Source organism: Thalia democratica, chromosome 2 (assembly GCF_965202585.1).
Source record: "Thalia democratica chromosome 2, ktThaDemo2.hap1.1, whole genome shotgun sequence".
Lineage (NCBI taxonomy): Eukaryota > Metazoa > Chordata > Thaliacea > Salpida > Salpidae > Thalia > Thalia democratica.
The window spans coordinates 81,634,428-81,660,888 of NC_139166.1; the positions used below are offsets into that span (position 1 = coordinate 81,634,428).

General features: G+C 26.6%; 1 protein-coding gene across 1 annotated transcript; it reads right to left on the reverse strand.

Annotated features, from left to right (window-relative positions):
• Positions 1–12,501: 12,501 nt before the first annotated feature.
• LOC145829020 (histone H3.3A-like) lies at positions 12,502–12,915 on the reverse strand. The gene has a single exon (XM_082936760.1). It carries the CDS (start codon positions 12,913–12,915, stop codon positions 12,502–12,504), a length of 414 nt encoding a protein of 137 aa, XP_082792886.1.
• Positions 12,916–26,461: the final 13,546 nt, after the last annotated feature.

The following is a 26,461-nucleotide window of genomic DNA, read 5'->3' on the forward strand; positions in this document are numbered from 1 at the left end:
ATTTAATTTTTTCTTAAAACTACAGCTAGTGTGTGTTTATTTAGAACCTTTTGATGGCTTTGTATAACTTATTAAGTTGGCTTAGATATAACAAGGAAAAATTAAATATACATGCTGCTTCATATACATGAAATAGTCTTCTGATACGTTTATATGTGTAAAAGATAAATTTAGAGAAAATGTTTGATAAAAATTTTAAAGATATCGATAAATATTACAAAATTGAATTTTATAAAAAAAAACTATATACAAATTCATTTAAACGTAACTTTTATCTAATGAAAGTTTATGAAGCAGCCTAACAAATTTATCAAATTGAAGCCACCCACTTTTTGCAAAAAGCTGTAATAACTTAGACAATGTGGTCGTGAATATTTTATTTTCTTTTAAAAGATTATTAACACATTTAGATTAAGTTTGTAAAACTGTTAAACAAATCTTATTCAAGAAACTAAAATAGAAATTAACTTAAAGCATTTATAGATCTAGAAATATATCAAAATAATGGTCAATTTGGAACCAATACCCGGTTTTTATGCTGAAAGAGAATATGAAGACTATGAAAAGCTATTTCTCCATCATGCAACAGTTTGTATGCTAAATATTTATGTTTTTAATACTGATAGTAATCTTGTAAGTCTTTCATTATTAAATTTTTGTGCAATAAAAACATATCAGACTAATATCCTATAATTAATCTGCTGCTATAATAACAATATATAAACAGCTTAGATAATATCCAATAATAAATATATGACTTAAACTGTTATTGGTAAATAAAATTACAGCATTGTTTTATTTATTTTAACTAATACTAACTTTATAAATATGTCAAGACAATACAAAGAAAGACTTAAGTTTAAATAATTATAAAGACTTAAAGATGAGTAAAATCTATGACCTACAAGTTTTTGAACATTTTTTTCTCCTTAAGTAAGATTTATTCTTGGAAATTGCAATTTTTATTCAGGCATCATTTTAATGAATATTTGTAGTTTGCTACCTGGGCTAACCGCAGACAAATGTAAAAATTTATCATTATGACTCAATTTAATGTATAAATTAAATAATATTTAATTTACAATAAAATAATTTTATCTAGACTAAAGACCTGGATATACTGCAAAAAGACCTTGTAGATGGTCACGAAGCGGACAAACAACAGCTAAACCAGTTAGAAGAGGTATGGGATGTTAACAATTTCCAGAACTATGCAAGACGTAATTCAAACAAGTTCTTTTTTTTGCTCTTTGACATGCTATGGTACAATCCGCACAGAAAGGAAAACTCGTTTAAAAACAAAGTTAAAGAGGTCAGGGAAGAAGTTAACCGACAAGCTCAAGAAATGATTGGTCTTATAGAAGCCAAAATGAAAGAGGTTGTCAAAGGACTTTCTCCTGAGAGAATTCAACAGTTTCTACAGTTCGAAGCAGATGAGTCTCACGTAGGAGATCAGTGTCAAGTGTGTCTGGAAGAAGTTAAAGTTGGAAGATTGATGAAGCAACTCGATTGCGGAGGTCTGCATTCTTTTTGCAGTGTTTGCATCGATACATGGTTCGCTAAACACAAAACTTGCCCTATCTGCAGACATGTTTTTGAGTAAGTATTTATTTGCTTCAATTTTTAGTAATAAATTATTATAATGTTAATAATATGTGTTGTTATTGTTTATTTCTACCTTAAAACATTTAATTTTGTGAAAAATTAATTTTTAGGCCTTAAGTAAGATTTTAAAGAAATAATAGTTAATCAAACTTTTGCTATTGATTATACTTTGTCTAATTCTATCTTATAAAACAAAAATAAAAATTCAGTTACTCTAAATATAGTTCATCATTATTTAGTAAAAGTTTGTTTGTTTACTACTAAATTTATATAAAGTTAAATAGTTTTTTTCATCAAAAATAGTTTTAAAATTAATATTTTAAGCTGTTGTATTCTTCTATAAATTACCTCATATGTCTTAAATTTTTTACCATTTTACCATTTAAAAATATATTAGCCTAAAAAACTACAATTTAATTTAATTACTCTTTTGACAGTTTAGATTATGATAAATGAATATCAGTGATTTTCATCAATTAATCACATGTTAATTTACATACAATCAAAAACCATTCCAACAGTTGTCAAATTTATACTAGTTTTACAACTTTTGTTATATCATTTAATATTGACTGCAAAAAGGATGCTCAATTTACACATTGTCAAGAGCTTAATATAATTATACAAACGTTAATGTACTGCTTTCTTTAACTACTAGGTTTCGGTAAGCATCAGCTGACCTTGTCAAATAACAACAAAACAGAAAATAACATTTAGACAGTAAAAGTCTTGGCAGTAAAGTGAATCTGAACTCGTTGAAGCGTAAAAATATAAACAAAAGAACAACATTAAGTATTTAAATTTAATGAAAGATTCACAGCTAGGTAAACTTTATATTGGTTAAAACTAATAAAAATGAAAATTAAAAAAAAAACAGGTACTATACCAGGGGTCAGCAGGTAGTTGGTGCTTGCAGACCATATTTCAAGTTTCCAAAATATTTGCGGGTCGCAGTCTTAGTTTTATTGACCTTTAAATATATTTTTAATTTTAGTTTTAGTTACACTAAAGTAAATTTTACTTTTATTCAGTTCATTATTCTAAGTTACTTTTAGATACACATAAAAGGCCTATTTAAATTATACATATTCATCGGAATAAAATTTAAATTTACTAAGATGCTTAAGTCTTAAGAAGTTTCGAACTGTCTCAAACACTAAAAAAGTTTTACTTAAATTTGTTATCATTTTACTTGCAATCTAGTTCTCTATGGAAACCGAGCTTGTAAAATATTTTTGGGGCACTTTTATACATTTTTTATATAATGATCTGCTTTTTCAAATTTTGAAAAACATTAACTTTTGGAAAGAATTTTTGCCTTTTCAAAAGTTTTCACTCTTAAATTCAGTTCATTAGTTTACTAATTTGAATTTATACCTATTTGTATAGTAAAAACACTTAACAATAATTTTAAAAATAATTAATACTCAAACACTTAAAAAAAATGCTAATTAATAATTAATTAGTCTTCTACATGGTTGCCACTTAAAAATCAAAAATGACTTAGTTAAATCAAACCAGCCTAAGTTTATTAAAAGTTTAAAAATCTAAAAACTTGCTGTTAATCAAACTTTAATACCTAACTAGAATATCATCGTTATATAAAAGTACATAATATGTAAGTTAGCTAGAAAAACACTATAATTAATAAACTACACTATAGTTATCAAAACTATTATGAGAATTCGAAGCTATATTCAGAGTTTTAAAAATAAAAGTTTTCTAGACACCCGAATTTTAAAAGATGTCTGAAACAGATTTAAACTAGTCTGAGTTTTTAAATTTTTAAACGAGCCTATTTTTTTCGCAACCATAAATAGAATAAAGTTCACAAATTAATGAGATAAAATAATTTATCAGCAATTAATTAAGTATATAAAATTTATAATATAAGTCAGCTTGTGCGGACAAAAAAGTCTCTAAAGTATTTTCAACTAAGTATAAAAACTCATTAAGCCATTAATGATGTATAAAAACTATTTATTTATTGAGCATTATAGCAATTCTTTATCTCTGAAATAAAGCATTGCGTTTTAAATGAGTAGACGTGAAATATAAAACGACAAACATAAATTAAGAAAACGTTAGTTAGGAGTTATTGCGAGAAACAAAATAAAAATAAATTACCTAAGTCATTTTCAACAAAGAACATGATTATATTACTGTAACTTCAGAAGGATTAGATAAAAATTGTTAAGACAAGTTATAAAGAAGCAAAAGTAATTACTAAAATGTTGATACCGTTTAGAATTGAAAAGTTTTTCAAATAAAATTTGTTGGCGGTAGTAAAATAATTTTGTTTATTTCTTCAATGACAATAAGAATTTTTGTTTAGAAGAAGTCTGAAGATAATAAAGCCGGAAAAATTAAATTAAGACGTCAATCAATTTTTAAGACGAGAGCACTGATACTATAGATACTGCTCACCTGAGAAATTTTTTAAAAGTTGGTTTACTAACTTTGAAATTTTAGAATAATTTCTAGGTTTAATTCCAATGCAAAGCACAACAATAGATAAAGACGTTTTAATAGCAAAGGTGCAATGCGCTAGTATAATTGGTGTTAATTTTAAGTTTTTTTAACAATGTTTCTACTGCAATTATTGCTATATACATGATGGTAATATGATTTTGATTAAAACAAAAGTTAGTTTTTAAAACAGTTTTAAAAAGTAGTAGAAAAACGAAAAGTCAATACGTTGACCTAGTTTACTTGTTGCTAATTCTTTGGTTAAGTGTTTGTTTGATGTTATAAAGAGTCTATGAATTAAGAAATTAAATTGAATCTTTTCTTAAAAGTATAAATATAACTAATACTTCTTATAAATATAAAAATACTATGTTTAGCATTGGTGGTTTAGCATTATGTTTAGCACTACATCGCAACTTAAAAACTTAACTTTGTATTTCAAGAAAACAACAAGTTATTCTATGAGATATAGTACAATATTATGACTTTTGAAACAAGTTTAAGACTATGGGTTTCAGATGAAAGAAAAAAATATATTAAAATTCAACAACCTTTAAGAACGTCAAACTAAAAACAGATTTTGACTTTTTAGATACAATAAAAAACTTATCAGAAAAGTTTTCCACACGAATTTCTAACCTTCAAATATTAGAAAATAAATTCAAATCCAATGAAACTTCCAATTTTTTTTTTGCTGAAGTGTAGCTCACAGTTACAAAAAAAGTTTAATACTTGATTAAAATTGTTTTTTTTTTTAATTAAGGAATATTATAACTTGTTATAGAATGCAAAGAAATGAAAAAAAAACTGCCGATAAATATTGTTTGAAAAATGAATATATGTATATACCTAACAAAAACTCTTTTAATTTACGTAATATATATTATTTAAAGTATGTCTGTACGCACTTAGATAATACTTAGACATTGTAATTGACAAAGGTCGTAGGTAAAAGATCGTTCTTGAAAAATTACTTTGCTTGGAGGAAAATCAAAAAAAGATATTAAAACTAAGTTAGAACAACACAAATGTTAGGACAAAACGGTGTATTTATTAATACACATTGGTTTATAAAAACATTTTTTAGCATGTTTTTAAATACAAGTTTTTATAGTTTTGTTTTGTAAATATATGATACAAAATTTTATAGAAATTTTGTAGTATTGACCTTTTGCAGGCCTGTCACTTCGCTCGAGGGTCGTACGTTGCCTACCCCTACACTACGGGTAGCTGTTAAACTTGCATGAGCGTACAAAATTGCACGAGGGGACAAAATTTCGCAAGTAAATTTTCACACAGACACTTTTGTACGGGGCTAAAACCAAGACATTTTTGCACGAACTGTTTTTTTCTTGTAATTTTTAAAAAATTCTTTTTGATATTTTTTGCTAGCACTGTTACCCCTAAGCCTAACCCTTGGTGGGTAACTAATTTTATATTTTATTTTTTCATTGTTAGTTTTTTCTTTTAATTTTTAATAGTTTTTTATTTTTCTTTCTATCACTGTTACCCCTAACCTTTACCCTCGGTCAGTACTTTTATTATATTAAATTATCTTCTATTCTTTTTTATTTATTTTTATTTTTTTGTTGTCGTATTTTTACTCTAGTGCAAACTTGACTCTGTGCAATTTTGTGCACTCCTACAATTTTTTTTTGTTAAACTAGTAACCTCGTGCAGTTTTGTTTTCGTGCAACTTAGACCCATTCCCAACATTACAGCTTGGGCGCTTGTTCTGAAAGATAAAAAACCTACATAGAGCTAAATTACTTACGATAAATTTTATACTTTATATTTTATACTTTATACTTTTTACTGCGAGCTCAAAATCGTACACTTTTAAAATTTTTTAATCTCTTTATTTGGCTCATTTAAAAAGTAAAAAAACTCATAATCTTTAACAAAAAAAAATTATCCAAAGGATATTGAGTGGTATAAGCTAAAATATATAATAAAACGAACTTTAATGCTATTGAAATACAAAAAAAAAAGTTAAATTATAAGCTCTTAACCTGAAGGTAATTGACTGGTATAAGATAAAACCTTCACAAAATATTTTTTTTTTTAATATAATAATGTAAAATTTATCCACTTTATTAAAATAAAACTGTAAGTAATAAAGTTGAAAAAATTTAAACTGTCCAATTTTTTTTACTCATAAATAGTGTTTATTTTATTTTGATATTGATTAAACAAGATTAAAAAGCAATAATAGTATTTATTTGTTTAAACAACAGGATTTTCACACACTCAACCTACCGAGAATAACTTTAAGACTATTTAAAAAGTCTAGAAAATTTAAATAAAGTAATTTTTTTTGAAATACCTATGCTGACACATGTTTGTTTAAACATTTATTGAAAAATTCATACTAGTTTAATATTTTTCTGAATAGTAGGCTATTTTTTCAATTAAATATTTGTAGAGTAAATTGATGTTAGATTAATTTAAGCTATATCAATTTGATGTTTAGTTTTTCGCCAACATAATTATATTATTTAATTTAAACTAGCTTAAAAAATTACAAACTGTTTTTTGGTCAATCAGTAATACATTTTTAGTTGAAAGAAAGACAAACTCTAAACTATATTACTATTTCTAGTTAAAGCCTTAAAATTTAATAGTTCTATCTAACAAATTTCATTAAAAAAGTATAGTTAAAATTTCAGTTTTTAATTTTTTTTTCAGGTAGAAGTGACAAATAGTTACAACCCTAAACTTTACTTGAAATGCAAATATTCAGTCTACAAAAGAAGCCATGTATGCATTGACTGTACGCAAAGCAATAATAAATACATAATTTTGAAATTAGCTGTTTTTGACTCGTAATTTTTTTTGTCGTTTTTATGTTTGTTTAATATCAGTTGTATCAAAAGATAATGCTCACAATGTTAATGAAATAGAATTATTTTGAGTGGTTGCACGACTATTCTAATTCGAACAATTCAAATTCCGACAATTCGAATTCTTATAAAAAATTAAAATGGTCACAACAAAAAAAGTAAAGCATATTTGTCATATATAAAAAATCATATATGTGTAAGTCCCACTAGTATCTGCAACATTTTATTTTTCTTTTTGCAAAATTTTAAATTTTTTTGAGATATAGCTTAAATAAAGTAAAAAAAATAGTTATTTTTATTAATTTTAATACATCTTAAAAAATATTTAAGATTTTGCAAAAAGTAAAAAGTGGCTTTTAGCTTAAAATAAGATCTACGTAAGCTACATTTTCTTCTTATTAACAATTTACAGTTCAGTTTTTAAAGAAAAAGAATGGTTCAAAATTATTATGAAAATTTCTATGCTACAAAGAATATTTTACACAATAACTAAACAAAAGGAGCTTTTCAATCTTAAAAATTTTAAGCAAAGTTGTACGCAATAAAGCATATTAAAAATACTTTACTTACTAAAAACATATAAATAGTAAAACAAGGTTTCAAAATCGTAAATTTCTTTATTTCAGTGAAACAAGTTACGAAAACAGTTGCAAATTATTATAAATTAAATATTTATATACTGCCAAGTGTTTTTAGCTTTATGCTCCTTGACGTAATAAACCAATTGCTTCGAATGATTCTCGCAAAACTCCATTGTAAACTTCAACTCCCTAAAGTAATCATTGTTCAGTTTGTGAACCTCCAATTTCAAAACAGCGCTCAACCTTTCAAATTTAGCCGCTAAATATCCTTGGTTGAGTTGGAATATTGCTTTGTTGGCTGTGTTATCCTTAAGGTAGTAGGCGAACACGTAAGAGTACATGAGAGTTTTACGGCATTCACTTAACACTTCACACACTTTCTTTATGGTGTTTCTTTTGTAGATGTCTGCAGGTTTATCATTGGCCGTGGTAACTTCTTTTACACCATCTTCTTCAGTATCGTTTTTCATGGTACGCAGTTTTTCTTTTTGTTTTTATACCGTTTTCCAACTGTTGCAGCGTTTGGTAACTTTCATAAACACTCTCTATGTCAGTTTAGCTTTCAGTTTAAAGGCTTGTCTTGTGTCTGCGGTAGAACTTGTGGTAACCCATGCAGCGTTTAGTTACTTTCCTACTTTCCTGAACGTTGTTATCTTCTGCCTTTTGCTTGCAATCGTAGTGCGGTCCTGCCAATCCTTTCATGCATACCCAGCACATCTCGTACTTGCACTTGAAATAAGTCATCTTGGTGCATCCTCCGTTCTTTTCAATTTCAGCGTGGTAATTCAGGCACGCTTTAGTGTTTTTTGAAAGCCAGTCACCGTTTTATGTGTCTTTGAACTTCTTGAGCCACTATTTAAGCATATTGCAATCCAAGGGTTCGTGCCAAGCCCCTTGGCAGTTGAACCAGCTTTTGTGTCCCTTGGAGTATTCTACGTTGTAGTTGTTGTAAAACTCTTTGCAACTTAGTATTGTATTACTATTGAAAGTTTTTTGTTCGAAAAGTATTTGATGTATTGTAAACATTTAGCTTGACAAAAACAAGTTTTAGCAACTTACAAAAGTTTTAATCTAGTTTAAATTAATTAAAGTAATAACTACTTTAACTATGCTTATTAATTTTAACCACCTTAAATGTATATAATGGTGATAAAAATGGTGTTTGTTTCACTCTTTGCTAATAATTAAATGTTTTATCAAAACAACTAAAATTAAAATTTGAAACTTTGAAAAATTAAAAAAATACTTTTACTAAAATATAGTATAATCCTTGCTTTTTAAATGTAGCTAACAAAAGCATTAAATGACGGTATTTAAACAAAAATATATTTTAAAACTAACATGTTGAACAAGGAATTTAATATTCTTTTAAATAAAAAGTCATGAAAGTCTAGCTTTGTTTTTATTTTTTATAAGTTTTCGATTGAAATTTTATGCTATCACAACTTAGAGTTTATGAAGTATATCTAATTTAATTTCCTCATTTCAAATGTATTTAAGTATTAAAACGAGGTAGGTAATTTCTATAAAATGTAACATAAGTAATGAAATAAATGGGAAAACTATAAAAAATCCACTAGTGGGCGCTGCAATTTACTATTAGACGATGTCCGTAACGATGCCATATATAATAAAACTCTTAAGACAACTATTAATTTATAAATACAGCATCCGAGGTAGCAAGAAAGCAGTATAGAACGACCCGTCTGACAGCAAGCAGAAGGTCGAGTTTCGTCGCAAGGAAAGCTTTATAATCTACGTGTACAGTAGTGCTGAAGCAAGTTCATCCTGATACTAGAATTTCCAGCTTGGTCAATAGCAGTCGCAAAGTTTAAACTTTTGTTGCCTGGTGAGTTGGTTAAACACGCAGTCTCTCAAAGTACCAAAGCAGTCACCAACTACACCAAATCGAAATGAAGTTTTTTATTTCAAACCAGGCCTTTTTTAAAAGCCACCTATATTTCTGATTTTATTTATATTACAAATTGATTATGTTGAACCAGATAGTATGAAGACACACGAAGTTTCGTAATGCATTCTGTAAAGTAGAACTATTTTAAAATTAGAAAAGTAGTATGGCTAATTATAGATTTGTTTATAATATATTTTGTTGAATTGTGCTTTTTATTTTTATATAACTAATAGAAAATATATCTAATAAAACAGTTTGAGAAGTAAAGTTGACAAAAGTTAACAAAGCATAGTTTGACCACTAGTGGGCGATAAAGCAATCGCGTTAGCCGAGGTTCGTAACCACTAGTACATATAAACAGATTTGAAAATATTTTATTGTTTATCAAAACATCATGTCACCTGTTTTAAATTTTACCGACTTTTTAGAAATAAGTTACACAAATATCTGCTTTACTTTAGCGTTTTTTGATAACTTAATTCATGAAAACTGATACTTTTAATACTTTTAACGACTTACATTGTTATAATATTTTAAAATTTAGAATGTTTTTATTTCTTATCGTAATTTTCTAAAAAGTTATAACTATTTTCAAATTTAAAACTTTAAGTTACTTAAAATTCTAAAATAAAGGAACCACTTTTACATAAGAACGATTTTTGAAAATATTTTCAAAAAATAAAGTTACGTTACAATAATAAACTTATGTTACACGGTTTTTGAAATAGTACTTATGAAAAAAAATATGAAGTGTTATGGTGAGAAAAATAGTGATTATTTGATATTTTTATTCAATTAGAATGTTATATGAAAACAACTAAAAACTAAATTAAAAATGGTTTGAATAAAAAATAAAAACACTTATTTTAAATTATTATTCAATCTTAGCTTTTAATTTAGTTAATGTTAGCATTAAATACCGATATTTTAACAACAAATATACTATATAAATATGTTTAACAAAAACACTAAAATGCATTAAAATAAAAATTCATTTTTTTTTTCCTTTGATAAGTTTTTGATTGGAACCTATTTCTATTACCACGTTCAGTTTGTAGAGTAGATTTCATTTCTCTTCCTCCTTTTAAAATTGTTTTAGTTTCAAAACGAGATAAGACATATGTACAAAACGTAAAATAAAGAAATGGAAAAAGACCTCAAAGAAATCCACTAGTGGGCTTTATAATTGACCATTAGTCGAGGTTCGTAACGAGACGATATATAATAAAACTCTTTAGTCAACTATTAATTAACAATGATATCAAAGCGGTAAAATACGTTCTAGCTGACAGCAGGAAGAAAGGCAGATCTCGTCGCAAGGAAAACTTCAGCATCTACGTGTACAATATGCTTAAGCAAGTACACCCTGATACTGGAACTGCCAGGAAAGACATGAGCATCACGAACTCATTTTTCAACATCAATTTAAGCGAAAAGCTGCCTGTATTTTTACAACAAGCGGTCAACCATAAGCATTCGTGAAACTCAAACTGCTGTACGTCGGTTGTTGCTCGGTGAGTTGACTAAACACGCAGTCACCAAGTACACCAGCTAGAAATGAATACTTTTTTTTAATTATGCTCTTTTAAGAGCAAACAATATTTTCGATTTAATTAAGTTGTACCCGATAGTTTGTAGAAAAGAGAGTTTTATAATGCATGCTGTAAAGTAGAATTTTTTTGATATAATAAAAAATTAATACAGATAACTAAAAGTTGTTTTATATAAATAATTTTGTTAAATTAAGTTTTTTTTCAATTTATAATAAATACAATATGTATTTCATAAAACAATTTGAGAAGTAAAATTAATAAAAGTTTAACAAAGAACAGTTTGACCACTTGTGGGCGATAAAGCAATTACATTAGCCAAGGTTCGTAACCACAAGTACATATAAACAGATTAAAAGCAATTTAAACATTCATCAAAACATCATGTCAGGCCGCTGAAAAGGATAAATACATAAATATAAGCATAAGAGCTGTCATCACAAGCTTAACTTTAATTTTTGTCGGTCGTATTTACCGTCTGCTGAGATTCGGTTACTACATTGAACGTGTTGGTACCGCAGCGCCAGTTTACTTGGTTCAGCACTTGATTACTTGAGCGCTGAAGTGCTCAAGTTGACTAGAAAAGCTGCTCGTGACAAGAAGAAGCTTCGCATTTTGCCTGTCATCTTCAACTTGCCGTCCGCAACTACTAGGAAATAAAAGAAAACTGTTGGAAGAAGGTTTCAACTATATATAGTGCAAGAAAACTAATAAAATTTGAACATTTTTCATGTTACAATGCTGAAAGTAGTTTCTCAACTTATACGTAACGCAATACTCCACTAAAAAAAAAACTTAATCTTTTATTTAGAGTAGGCTCCCTAAGTGGGCCATGAAAGACATTTAGGGGGCCATAAGCAGCAAAAGGGCCAAAGAGAGGGAGAGGCGAATGAGCAGTTAAGGAGTCACAGGGGGCTAAGAAGTCATAGTTTGAAATTTACACTAGATAAAGTGGAGTTGATGGTGAAAAGCAAAAAAAATGATGTTCTAATTGGTATTTTTGATTAAATTTAGTAAAGTGGGCCATAGCTGTTTCAATACTTTTAAAGGAGGCTAGTTAAAAAAAAGAGAAACCCTGTATAGAGACTGACAACAAGTTATAGTTTAATTAGTTTTTCATATATTACCTATACATTTATTTATATAACAACAGTTTCACACTAGCTGTTAAGTTTTTTAAGTATAAATAAATCATTTTTATTACAAGTTGTTTTTAAAACCAGTTGAGAACACTTAGTTTTATACTATGAGAAGTGTTTACTAATTTAAAATCAAAACTATCAAATTTACAAAAAAATAAAACACTGTTTAACACTTGTTAAACACTTTTATTTTTTTAGTTAAAATTGTTAAGTTATTTACATAATTTTAGAAGCATTTTTAAATGTTACGTGGTAAAAAACATAACTTTTATACTTTATTGCGTATAATATTATATTTTTTTATAGGTCCCTATTCAATTTACACTGCAAAGTTATTTGGATGGTGGCCCTTATAAGGGCCGGGAGGCCGATGTTTGAAACACCAGAAGTTATGTGCTTTTAAGCACCACGTTCACCACGAATGCGGCGAGCCAATTGGATATCCTTTGGCATGATGGTCACTCGTTTGGCGTGGATGGCGCACAGGTTGGTATCCTCGAAAAGTCCGACCAAGTAGGCTTCGGAAGCTTCTTGCAAAGCGCCGATAGCCGCACTCTGGAAACGCAAGTCGGTCTTGTAGTCTTGAGCGATTTCACGCACAAGACGTTGAAATGGCAGCTTGCGGATCAAAAGCTCAGTGGACTTCTGGTAACGACGGATCTCACGAAGAGCCACGGTACCTGGTCGGTAACGATGGGGCTTCTTGACACCACCGGTGTTTGGTGCACTTTTGCGTGCAGACTTGGTGGCAATTTTCTTGCGGGGAGCTTTTCCTCCTGTTGATTTGCGGGCGGTTTGTTTTGTGCGGGCCATTGTTGTCTCGACTGTAGAATCACTCCAAACTGTTACTTATATACTGTAAATGCGTTACGGACGTAAACGAAGTGTTACCGATTTTGGACTTTTTTGATTCAAAATTCACAACTTTAGTTAAAAAGTTTTCAACAAAGGTTGAGAAAATCAGGAATTAGCTTTCACAAATAAAAAATTTATATATATTATTATTTATAGATAAATCTTTCAATTTAAACTTCAGGTAAATGTAATACGGATTCACTTTTGAATGAAAAAACGTCGGCTTTATATTCTACACATATATGAATGAAACTAATTTATAAGTTTGCGCTAAACTTTTGTAACAACATTTAACAAAAAAAAATTTGAGTTATTTTTTTTTCAATAAAGAGAGCAATAATTTAATAATATGTATATATCTACTTTATATTACTGTTCATTGAAAAGTTTTTTTTTTATAAACTAATAAGAAATAGGTTATGCTAATAAAACAATAATATAAACACATACCTTAAATATTGTAAGAATATTTGTTTAACCCAAACATATTTTCAACGAAAAAAATGAGTATCAAACTTTTTTAAATATAAGTGAAAATAGACGAAGTTAAAAATGCATACTTCTTTGTTAAAATACTTATTATATTTTCTTTTTATAAGGCCCAAAAATGATTATTAAACAAAAAGTAGCTATGTATATAATAATGATTTATTGTTTATTAAAAGTTTTTCAAATATGTATTACAGCAGTCTGCGCTTATTTTTATTTTTTAATTTAACTTTTAAATAGTTTGTTACTCAAACTTTTTGTTTTCATTTGTACCTATATAAATTAGGTGTATTTGCATTTTAAAGGCGCTCATAATTTTGCTATTGTAAGACAAACTTATTGTAATTAACTTTTAAAAACATCATACATTATTAGCGTTTTTTCATAAATGAATATTTATCATTAAAACTATTGTCATACTAGTGAATAACAAATGTTTTTGTCGTTTTTATTTAATTAAATAACTATACAGTTTTGTAATAATTTTATTGACTGCGTTGGGGTCCATTTGCTCTTAATTATCATCTTATTTCTTCCTTGTTGCCCTAGTAACTATTCGTTACACTGAAAACTTCTTCGTGGGTTTTATTTACTTGGTCCAAAGGCCGGTGTTTGGCATTTAACTATTGTTAACTACAATTATAAAACCCTAGGTTATTTAGTATTATCTTTTTCTTTTCAAAAGTTGAGTAAAAAGTGTACACAATTTTATAACTACGATAGCTGACAGTGAAACAAAATTATAATGCTTACAGTTCTTTATTGAATTATATTTTTAAAACCGCTAAAGTAAAATAAAAAAGTTATTTAAAATATAGGTAACGGTAATACTTTTCGTTTACTTCCGTAACGTTGGCAAATTGCTTTTGGTATCTGCTATGAGCGAATTAGTTTCTCCTACTTCACTTCGACAAGCATCAAAACTCCAACTTAAAGCAACAAAGGAATTACTTAACTAATTGATACAGATAAAAGCAAACGCCGGTAGCGACAATGAATTAGATAATGTACCCCACTCGAAAAGCGAACGCCGATATATATACCTGTTGTAAACCAATAAATCCTTAGAATAAACAAAACTGTTTGAAAAAAAGGTAAAATAGTTTTGAAAAAAGCCTAATGTTGTTTATTGTTTACGTTTAAAAAAAAAAAATTCCAAAAACTATAAATAATTTATGACTTTGGCTCATTATCCTCCTTTACCGTTCATTTTGATGATACTTGTCCGCTTCTTAAATAATTTCCAAACGTTGTTCTTCCGCTACAACAGTCTTGATAAAATTTTAGCATTGATTTAAAAAGACATTAGTTTAGATATTTTTTTAAGAACTGTTAATAATAAAGATAAAAAAAAGCAATTTAAAAGCTGATTATAGTGTTAAAATTAGAAACCTTTTCAACAAAATATAAAAATATAACTTACCCAAAATTTATATGAGTCCATTAAACTAACAGGCTTACAATGCCCCAAATTATATCGAATTCCAAAGACTTGTAAGGTATGTGTTCCATGCAGTCCGCTTTATTTTAGATATGATAAATTCTGCCCAGTATAATTTCATTATTGATTTCTGTTTTGAATCCAATCTCTAAAAGGTTTTCTAAATTTAGTGCTAAAGACTCATTCAATTTTGTTTAAACTTTTTGTTACAACTCTATTTTATCAGACCAAGTGAGTTTTTTGACATAAAAAGCCTTTATTCCACTTGATGAACCAATTAACATTTGTATTAAAGACCTTTACAACTCAAGTCAAAACCGACCAATTACCTTTAAAGAAGTAGATAAAAGCACGTTATACATGGCTGTAAAGCAGGGTTTCCCAAACTCATTTTCTAAATGGCCCCCTTTTCAGAAATTCGAAAAATAATCGCCCCCCCCCACGATTTTACAAAGTAGTTTTTCTCTTGAGTAGAAACTTTTGAGCCGAAAAAGTTGTGTTCGAAATGTAATTTAGTCTGGTACTTCTTATGCACGCACTTTTGGGCTGTGTTCAAAGTAATTTACAGGGCTTGTGAAAATAAGTTACATTTGTTTTATTATAAACCCAGTTAAGTGTATTAAAATACTTAATTACTAAAAAGCCTTGTATAATCTGTAATTAATCTTGTTTAGATATGAACTGTTTTGAAACTAATAAAACTTTTAGGGTAGTGGTGGACAACTTTTGTAGTCAGCAATTCATATATACTAAAAAAAATTTTCTAGTTTCAACTCGTTTAAAATATGTAATTGCGGGCTGCATAATTTAAAAAAATATCATATAAGAAAATTAAAAAACTCGAGCAAAATTGTAATAAAATGATTTAGTATTATTCTGATCTAGGAAATACTATTGTGAACTGAAAACCAAATTGAAAGTGTATTTCAAAATATTAAGTATCAAAAAACTAAATGTTGATCCTTTTGCACAATTAGTTTCCAAGTTACTTAGCATGTCGATATTTGACTGGATCTTAACCGTACTTTACCCATCTGAAATCTTAATTTAAAATACATTATAATAATCTCTCATATAACGAATTTCGGACATTTAGAAGTTAATACTAAGTAACTTGTTTAAGCCGCACAAAGTACTAAAATTATTTTATAAATAGGCATATTCTAAAATTACTATACCAGAGTTTAGGAAGCTATAAAAAATGAACAGTTTATATTACACATAATAAAATAAATAATAAAACATAATTTATGATCTAGTTTGAGAAAGTTTGACCGACAGGTTGATTATCTCACATGAAAAGTGGTTTCATCAACAGCTTCAGTTAATGAAGTAAAGTTATTAATTTTAATGCTAAGATATATTATAACCAACTTACTTGTAAAGTAAAAAACTTAATTTTAAACTTTTTAAACTACATTTTTTGTAATAGAATACCATTAAATAGTATTTGACTTGGAATAACCTTTAGGAAACTAAACCTTAATTTTAACATTTTATTTTTTTTTATATATATTCAAAAAAAAAAATCAAAAGTTTTACAGTTAATACTGTGAACAGAAAGCAATCGACTAAAAAATTCTTTTAATTAGCTTAAAGTCTTGTTTTGTAACTGCAGCAGTATTTTTAATGGCTTATTTAATACTGTTTTAATTTTTTTTTTTAGTCATTAGCCTATGATAATTTACCAGAAGAAAATAGTGAAAAACTAAAAGCTAGGGTTAAACTATTAAAATAAACAACACATTCTAATTGCTAATATATTAAAAATTAAGATAAAACAAAAAACATTTGTATTAATAATTTAAAAAATCCTCAATGTATGGGTTTTTTAACGATAATAAATCAAGTTAGAAAATAAAATTGAGTTTAAGAATCTTTTAAATGAAAAATTTGAAGTAATTTCAAATAGAGACCTCAAAACTATACTCTTTTAAAACCAAAAAAAATCTTAAAATAAAAACTTTATTGGTCATCAAGATTTATTTATTTATACAGATTAAACAAGTAATAACAAAAAAAATTCAAACAAACACTTTAATCACTATGCTATTAAAACTTTTAATGTAATGTAAAACGACAAATATAAACTACAAAATTAACCAGGTCAAAATAAAACTAATACCAAATTTAAAACATAAATGATTTAATAAATACAGTAGAATTCCGCTTGAGTTGGCACTTTGAACGAAATCAAAATGTGCAAACTCAAAAATTATTACCTTTTTTTTACAAAATGATAAATTTAAATATATTATATGCAATAACGTTATGCATAAACATAAAATCAACTAAAACATAAAACAAACATTCATTAAAAAATAGATCTATATAAGATATTAAATATTATGTATTTTTTGTTTTATTAATACTTAGTTAGTAATAGACTTTATTTGATTTAAAGTTTAGAAAATATAAATTTGCACTTTTTTTTTGGGTGAAAAGTGCGAACTCAAGAGGAAGTCTACCGTAATTAATATTTATTAGGCATTATGCAAATCTGTTGTAGAATAAATAACTTCATAAAATTCTATTATAAAAAGACTTCTTAAATACAATACAAACCAGGTTAAATAAAAAGTATTTTGAAAGATTAAATAAAACAAAAAAAAAATCATAAAATAATGTCTGCTACTGAAGTCTAATATAATGTGAAGGATGAGGTTCATGACTGCTTGAAAGTTTTTCTTATCTGATTCTTAATCAGTAATAAAAAGCCTCCTTTACAAATATCTAGATTTGGTTTGGTAGTTTTATTTATCAACTTATTTAAAAAAATACACTTTGAAAAAAAATACTTAGATTTTGAGATTAGTTCGAAAAATTATCATTAAACTAAAAACTGTAGAAAAAAAACAAAATTCTTATTTTAAAACTGTCGAAAATATGTTTTTAAAATAGTAGCTCAACCATAAACTCAAACTAACTTGACTTAACTGACTGTTAAATTTAACAAACCCTTGACAATAACTAGTAAGAGCGCAAAAGGGCGGGAGGAGAAAACTCTAGACAAAAATGAGGCGAAAACTTGTAGGGTAGAACAACAAATTTAAACTAGATATGCCAGTGTTTTTATAATAAAAGTTCTGAAAGACAAATTACTGGATATTTAAAATTAGTGATGTACCGGACCAACAATTTCGGGTTTGGCCGGACCCGGATCCGGACTTTTTTTTCAAATTAGAATCCGGCCGGAACCGGACCCGGACTTTTTTTTTCAAATTAAAATCCGGCCGGAACCGGATCCGGACTTTTTTTTCCAAATTAGAATCCGGCCGGATCCGGATATCAGACAAAAATGGCAATATCCGGCCGGACCCGGACCCGGACCCGGATAGTGAGTCCGGTACATCACTAGAATAAACTAGCCTGAGTCAGAATGAGGTTTTTAAAAACTAAAAAAAAAAGAACTTTAATCTAATAATAAGTAGAACAGCTAGCCACAAGGTTTACAAATTTTGTTGTTATTTACAATTAAAAATCTGAAATCAAGTTCTTGAACAAAAAACATTAGAAAATTACAAAATATTGAAAACTGGATCAGCTCAAACTCATTCAAAATCTAAAAGAAAACTAGCCTGAGTTTTTATAATAAACTAAACTAGCCTGAGGCAGTCCAAGATTTTCTAAAGATAAAGATTTTTAAATTTTTAAGATAGCTAAAAAGACAAAACTTCGCTCGTTATCTTTATACTGAAAGCAAGTTTCATTGAATTATTATTTACTTTTTTACGAAATATAGAAAAACAAATGTAACAAAAATTTTAACTGAGGTGTTCAATAAAAGAATCGCATTCTAAAGATTCTTTAAATAAAATTTATCTTAAACACTAAATAACATGTAACAAAAGAAAAATTTAAGGTTTGGTTCATCATAAAACGTTTTTACTTATTTTTAGATAAACAAAACAAGATAACAATAACTGAAGCAAAGAATAACAGCCTTGATCTTTTAACTTTCAACACGTTACAGCTTAGCTTAAAAGTACAACAAAATTATAAAATCAGATTTTCTGTTTAGCTTTTTTTTTTCTTAGCATTACACAAACACTTAATAAAACAATAGAACTTAGATTATTTTATGTACCTATTACTTTATTTACAAAATAAAAACGTATTGTGTATTTCTTTGTTTATTTAAAAATTACAGTCAAAATCTTGATTTTTTGAAGGTTTAATTAAATATACTTAAATAATAAAATTAAAATCATTAAATAAACACTTTTAGAAAAAAATTAAAAGTATATAATTTTTTTCATACAACAAATCGGCTTTATGGAACTCTTGAATTACAAGTTTTAGGGTCAAGTCAAAAGTAATTAAAATAACAACAGTATTATGGTTGTTTGTACAGTTAAAGCAACAAATTTATCGTTTAACTATAAATACTTTACTTAAGAATTGCAAAACCGTTTTCTTATGTCTTTAATACTTTTACCTTTACTTAACGAACAATACTGTGCATATAAGTTAATAAACAAAACAAAAATAAAGTTACTTATTTGTAAGAAAATTCAAAGTTTTAAGCTTTGTGACTATTTATTGTGAAATACCACGCTAATTGATCATAAGTATTCATTACAAATACGAACAAAATAAAATGTACAGCAGCTTTTTAATACTTGAAAAAAAAATTGAATATTTACAATTTTTAGGTCGTTATTCAGTTGTAAATCAGTACTTTAACAGTAAAGTTATTAAAGAAATGTTCAGTACTTTATTTGAATTGTTAATAATAAGTTACAATACAATATATTTATATAAACTAACTTTGAAAATAACTGCAAAAAAAATGAAAATTAAGTATTAGGTTGTTTGTAGACGTTTTAAAAAATATTATTTTAAAAAATAACTCACTAACTATTTGTTTTTTTTTTTGTAAAACCAAAAAAGTAATAAATTCAAGCTTCGTCTCTTTAGTAAAGATATAAAATTAAAAGACACAAGTTTATACTTTTGGTGTTTTTGTATTCTTGTTTAGCGTAAAGGAAACTTACAATTTTATATTATGTACAGACAACTAGTTTTACGAAAAAAAAATTCCTTCTGTTTAAAATCTGACTTTACAAGTTTAACCAATTTTGTTTAGTTTATTTCTATGAACATAAATACTTACAGATACTAGAATTATGATGACTTAGTTTATTTTTGATAGAAATTTTTATTCTAATAAAACTATTAAGTTTTCAGTATAGTTTGATTTTAAAATAAAGCGCGAGTATATGCAAGCATAATTTTTTCAAATTCATTAAAACAATTAAATGGAAACGTTGTAAAGGAAACTTGATTTTATAAAAACACTTATTTTAGAAGGTAAAAATATAAATATGTTTTGTTACTTCACATATAGTTTTTAAATAATTAAAGTTTTTAACTTAGACTCACTTTATACGAGAAAGAGTATATTATAAGGGATAATCATTCAGAGTTTCTCTTCTTATCAAACAGTTTAAACACAATAAAACTTTAATACTATAATTGAAAATTTTAATAAAATTTTACTAACTAATAAAATAACAAATGATGTTCTGTAATACTTTTTAATAAAGAAAGCAAAAGAGTAAATAAAATGCTAAAAGTAAATCGTACCTATCTTAATACAACCAATCGTTTGTGAAACTAAATATGTGTACTTTACAGCTTTACTGGTACTAAAATAAACAATAGACAATAAATTACGAAATTAACAATGCAACAATTGCACAAAAGCAAGTTTAAATAACAAAAGAAAGCATTTAGACATTATTATTACAACGTAAGTTTAAGGTCAAAATCATTCACACTATATTCTTTTAGATGTTGTAATGAATTTATATATTTTAGATTTAACAAATCAAAATAGTTCTTTAATACCTATGAGAGTTAAAGTAATATTTGAGTTAATTAAATATTGTCAAAGTTTAGATAATGCAAATTTAAAGAAGCATGATGAAGTATAAATTACAAAATCTACAATAGAAAATGATTTTAAAGTGTATATTTTTGCTAAATTGAAATTATATCTCTTTAATTATTTATCCTTAACCTTAAAGCATTTTATTTTAAGCAGATTGTAATAAAATTAATATGTCTTTATATAATTAGTTGTAATTTCGCTAAATTAGATCTTCGTTTTAGTTGTACTGTAGATCTAGATTTACTGTTATAATAATATTGTTAATTGATTAAGTTAACAGATAATAAAGTGTAAGTCTAAATCTCACCTGAAACTCGTAAGTTCATTAAAATTAAACCTTATTATAACTTCTAAAACAGGTTATAAATAATCATGTATTTATTATAAAATTTATTAATATAATGTATTTATTATAAAACGAACTCGAACAATTAAGAATTTTATTCTACTTTTTTATCTGAAGTTAGTAGATAAGGTTTTTATATTTACCTAATATTGTTAAATTTAGGTATGACTAAAAGAAATTCGTTAGTATCTTTGATTTCAACTTTTTATAAATTTAGATTTTGAAGCAAAGTCAAAAAAATAAATATTAGTTCGTAGTTTAAATATGTCAATAAGCTTTTATTTTTTAATTGGTTAAAGTATACAACAAGACGGTACTCTAAAATATTGTCTAATGTCGTATTGTTTACAAATTAAAACTAAAACACCAAATATATGCAAACATATTTATTCTTACTATTTGCTTAAACGTTATAACACACAAAAAAAATTAGAGGTTGCTTAGTCAAAAACTGAACATCTTTTTTCAATACACTTTAAAACGCTCAAATTTCGATCAAGTCAAGACAATATTTTTTTTAGTAAAAAGTAGTTTTAATAAAAGTAAAAATTAAAACTTTTACAGTTTCTCGTGTGAAAAATTTTCGACAAATTAAAAAAAAAAACACAAAAAGCAAAAAAAAAACTAGAAAGCCCTAACGGCTCAAAGTTAAAAGTAACCATTTTCAATAACACTTTATTAAAAGGACCTAATGTTTAAAAAACAGGGTTTTATGTTTGAGTATAACCTAATTTTATAAAATTTGCAAGTACTAATATTTTTAGTTTGGTGTAATGAACGTAGAACGTTAATATATATATATATCAAACCTTAAGATACTCATACTGCTTTATTTACATTTAATTTAAACTTTACTGGAAATTAATATCGCTCCATAAAAGTAACAAAAAATCCTCTCCCACTGTTTTTATAGTCTGAATTAAAAGTTATTAAATGACTCCAAGCATCTGAGATAAAATGGTAATGCTTAAAAACACCATAAGACCTGAAAGTGTTTGTGAAATTACGTAGAAGATTGTTGCTTGAATAGTTACCAGAATATATTGTAAGGTTGTCATTTTTTCCGAGGCTATAAACATATACACCTACATTAACACGTTTGCCGGGTTTTGGAGTTAGCGAAATCGTCCAATTGCATTTTAAGTTCGAACCGTAGGCTTGTCTAGGCGACAAAATATAGTATCCATTTTGAGTCAGATCACTGATCGTAAAGTCCTCACAAGTTGAAGTTTGCTTTATCGCATCGGAATTGATACCTTTGTCAAGTTCTTCGTACTTAATGTAAAATGATGAGTAATTAAACTGACAACCGCCGACACAGTTAGAATCAAATTTGTAATTTATAAGCACCTTACTGCTATCTGTATAAAAAACATACTCTATAATTTCATCAATATAAGTCAACCCTGCAATTTGTTGTTCTCCATCGAAAATTCCAAGGTATTGTTTAAAGTCATGATTACCGAAGAAGTTACCAATGAACACTTTTAACTTAAATGTTTTGTTTTCGTTAGAACTTAGAGTCCAGTTAGACTCATTTATACCGTTAGTTATATTATAGTTTTCTGGAAAAATTATTCCTTTTCCAGAAACAAAATCCCAGCTGTTTGGTATTTTTGTTGGAGTTTCCGTTGTTTCATTGTAGGTTATCTTAAAACTTTCTTTACCTTTATAAAACTGCTGAATATTATCCGAGAAAAAAACAATAAGAACTTCAGGAGAGTTAGACACTATTTCTACTGCTTGTTCTATTCCTCTTAAATAAGCAATTAATGTTTCGTTTGCAATATTAGAACTATTATACAAGGCAATATAATCAGTATAAAATTGAACATTTTTAATTTCAAAATTGATTTTAAATCTTTTTCCTTGATCCGTTTTTAGTAACCATTTGCAGTTAGAGTTTTTGGGAAAGTGATCAGGATAATTGGGTGAAAGTATAGTACCAGATCCTCTTAGAAGTACGGGAACGCTTAAACAAAGACTAATATTTTGATTGTTGTCAGGTACTGTGTTTGTATATGAATTTGTTGTGTAGCTTGTCTGTGCTGCTTGAGTTCATTTTTCAGTGTTCATTTTGGGGTTCTGCGTATATAAATATGTATTGTAACCTGTACCTTCTGTATGAGGGATTTCTTCAGTGCTTATTTCAGGGACTTGCGTGGTTTCTTGATCATTGTCTTGAGTAAAATTAATGGACAATTTAAATCAGCCAAAGTTGTTGCTGCAGTCAGTTCTAAATACAACACTGACGTAATTATCCTTCGTTTCAAAAGTCTGATTGTTTTTAACTAACTTCATGGTGTCTGACTTATGATGAAGTATATATACCATGTCGCCTAGTGTGTCTATGTTAAAATATTTAGTCCTTATGTTTATCTTATCATGTTTTGAACATAAAATTTTATACTCTATGTAGCTGAAGTCTTGATAATAGTTCTTTTCAAAGTTTGGAGAAAGTATCTCAATTTTGATTTTTTTAATGTTAGAATTAGTAAAATCGAAAAAATATTTTAAGCTGTTAACTTTCCTAAAAAACGATTGCAATGGAGTATAATAAAAAAGCTGAAAGTTAACATAGTTTTGAGGATTCACGAACACATTAGAGGTTATTTGTTGTTGACTATCTTCATCAGCGTTAAAAACTCTACTCTTTTCTCCTATGAAAAAGAATAAATTTAATAAAGCTGTAGCTAAAAATCTTTAAAAAGTTATAACTAACTATATAAATAATATATAAACAAATTGAGTGACTTTTTACTGACTTATAATCCTTGTTTACTATACCTAGAAAAAAATCAACAATAAAAGTATTAACCTATTATATTAACTGTTTAATATAAACTAAAAATTTAAATTAAACTGTTTCTTTATATACGACATATATTACATCAGATATATTATTTACACTATACCTAATGTATTCGGATTGAGACTTCTTTTGTTTCTATTGTGACTAAAGAAAACCCTGTAGTCACTTATCAAAAGAACTTCATCAATTTGTACTTTTACGATGATACTTTCCTTTGCATACCCGTTATTAAATATCTTTATTTCCGACTTGAACAACTAAATAACAATTTATTATAAAAAAATAATTAAATTGAAACTTATGAATTATATTCAATGTTTTTTATACACAAATTAGTAATACTTACTGTGTTGTTGTATCCGTTTAGAAATTCTTCCGTAGTTACGTCATAAACATTTTTTGGTGCACAATAAGTCTGATTTACGCAATAAAGCATAAAAATAACAGTCAAGATTATTTTATTCATTTTACCTATACTTATTATATAATATAGAGTTGAAGTTTATAATCGAAATTAATAAAATTCATAAAAAGTGTTAGAAATAAATTCGTAGTAATTATTAAAATGTCTATATTTTATAACATTTAGTACGTTTAAAAAACGTGTCAATTATCTAACCTTTTAAGCTAATTAAAACGACGGAACTTCTCTATAGCTATATATATATATATATATATACCACAGATGTTCTTGTGCTAAAACTTTATTTCAACTAACGGCGTTTCACTGCTCTCAAATAAATTTAAGAACAGATCTACGGAGTCTCAAAAAGCTGTAAGAATTTGAGACTCCGTAGATCTGTTCTTAAACTTATTTGAGAGCAGTGAAACGCCGTTAGTTGAAATAAAGTTTTAGCACAAAAACATCTGTGGTATTTATTCCGATAAGCTTAGCTTATCAGGATCTCCAGGATTTAACCCCTTTTAACATTACATCTTATATATATATATATATTGAACGCTTGTGCCAATAAATTATTTTTTTTTTCTAAAAGATACAGAAACAAAAGTTACAAAACGTTTTAATAAATGTGTTCCATTCAAAAAAATTGCCTTCTAAAACTTTCTTTGTTAAAATCTATTTTAAACATTTAAATAAGATGAAACAGTTTACGGTTTGGTTCATCATAAAACATTTTTTATTACTTTTAGCTATGCAAAACATAAAAACATTAACTGAAGCAAAGACTGAAATTATTTATCTTTGAAAGTTAAAAAAATCTTCACAGCTTAGCTTAAAAGTATAACAAAATTATAAAATCATTAAGTTTTTGTTAAAACATTTGTTATTCTTTTAGTTACATAAAAATGAAATTTTACAAAGTTAGGAAGTTTACCATGACAAAAAGTATTATATACGCTTGTGTTTATAAAACCTGTTAAAACTTTAATTTTTTGAAACTTTTATTGAATAAACTTGAATACTAAAACTGTTTACTTATAATTAGAGTACTTATAGACTCTAAGCATATTTCCTTATTTACAATAACCACTATTCGGCAGTTATCGAATTCGTCTAATAAAAAGTTTTAGGGTTTTTAAAAGTGAATGAAGTAAACTGCTAAAAATCTCACAAGTTTTATAATAAAACAGTGATACTGTTGGTTTTTAAACTTTTAAGCAACAAAAATTCTAGTTTTATTACACAACTTTACATAAAATCTGAAAATACTTAGCTTTTTCTTTAAGTGTTTTTTAAATCTAGAATTAAATACTTACAAAATAAAATAGTTCTTATAAATAAGCTAAAACAAATTTAGTACTAAAGTTTTTAAAAAAGTGCTAATTTTTTAGTTTTGCTATTTTATATTGTAAAATACCTGCCAATTAATCAGAAGTTTTATTACAAATTCAAATTGTTAAGTTAACTAAAAAGTCAAAACTTCGCTCGTTATCTTTATACTGAAAGCAAGTTTCAATGAATTATTATTTTATTTTTTCACGAAACATCGAAAAACAAATGTAACAAAAAATTTAACTGAAGTGTTTAATAAAAGAATTGATTTCTAAAGGTTCTTTAAATAAAATTTATTTTAAACACTAAAATAACATGTAACAAAAGAAAAATTTAAGGTTTGGTTCATCATAAAACGTTTTTACTTATTTTTAGCTAAACAAAACAAGAAAACAATAACTGAAGCAAAGAATAACAGCCTTGATCTTTTAACTTTCAACACGTTACAGCTTAGCTTAAAAGTACAACAAAATTATAAAGTCAGATTTTCTGTTTATTTTTTTGTTATTTCTTTTAACTACACAAACACTTAATAAAACAATAGAAGTTAGATTATTTTATGTACCCATTACTTTATTTACAATAACAAAAACGTAAAATGTATTTTTTTGTTTATTTAAAAATGAAAGTTAAAATTTTGATCTTTCGAAAGTTTAATTAAATATACTTAAATAATAAAATTAAAAACATAAAGTATAACACTTTTAGAAAAAAATTAAAAGTGTATAATTTTTTTCATACAACAAATCGGCTTTATGGAACTCTTGAATTACAAGTTTTAGGGT

Coding starts and splice junctions, on each gene's coding strand:
- LOC145829020 (XM_082936760.1), bottom strand. CDS start 12,915: ATGGCCCGCACAAAACAAACCGCCCGCAAATCAACAGGAGGAAAAGCT.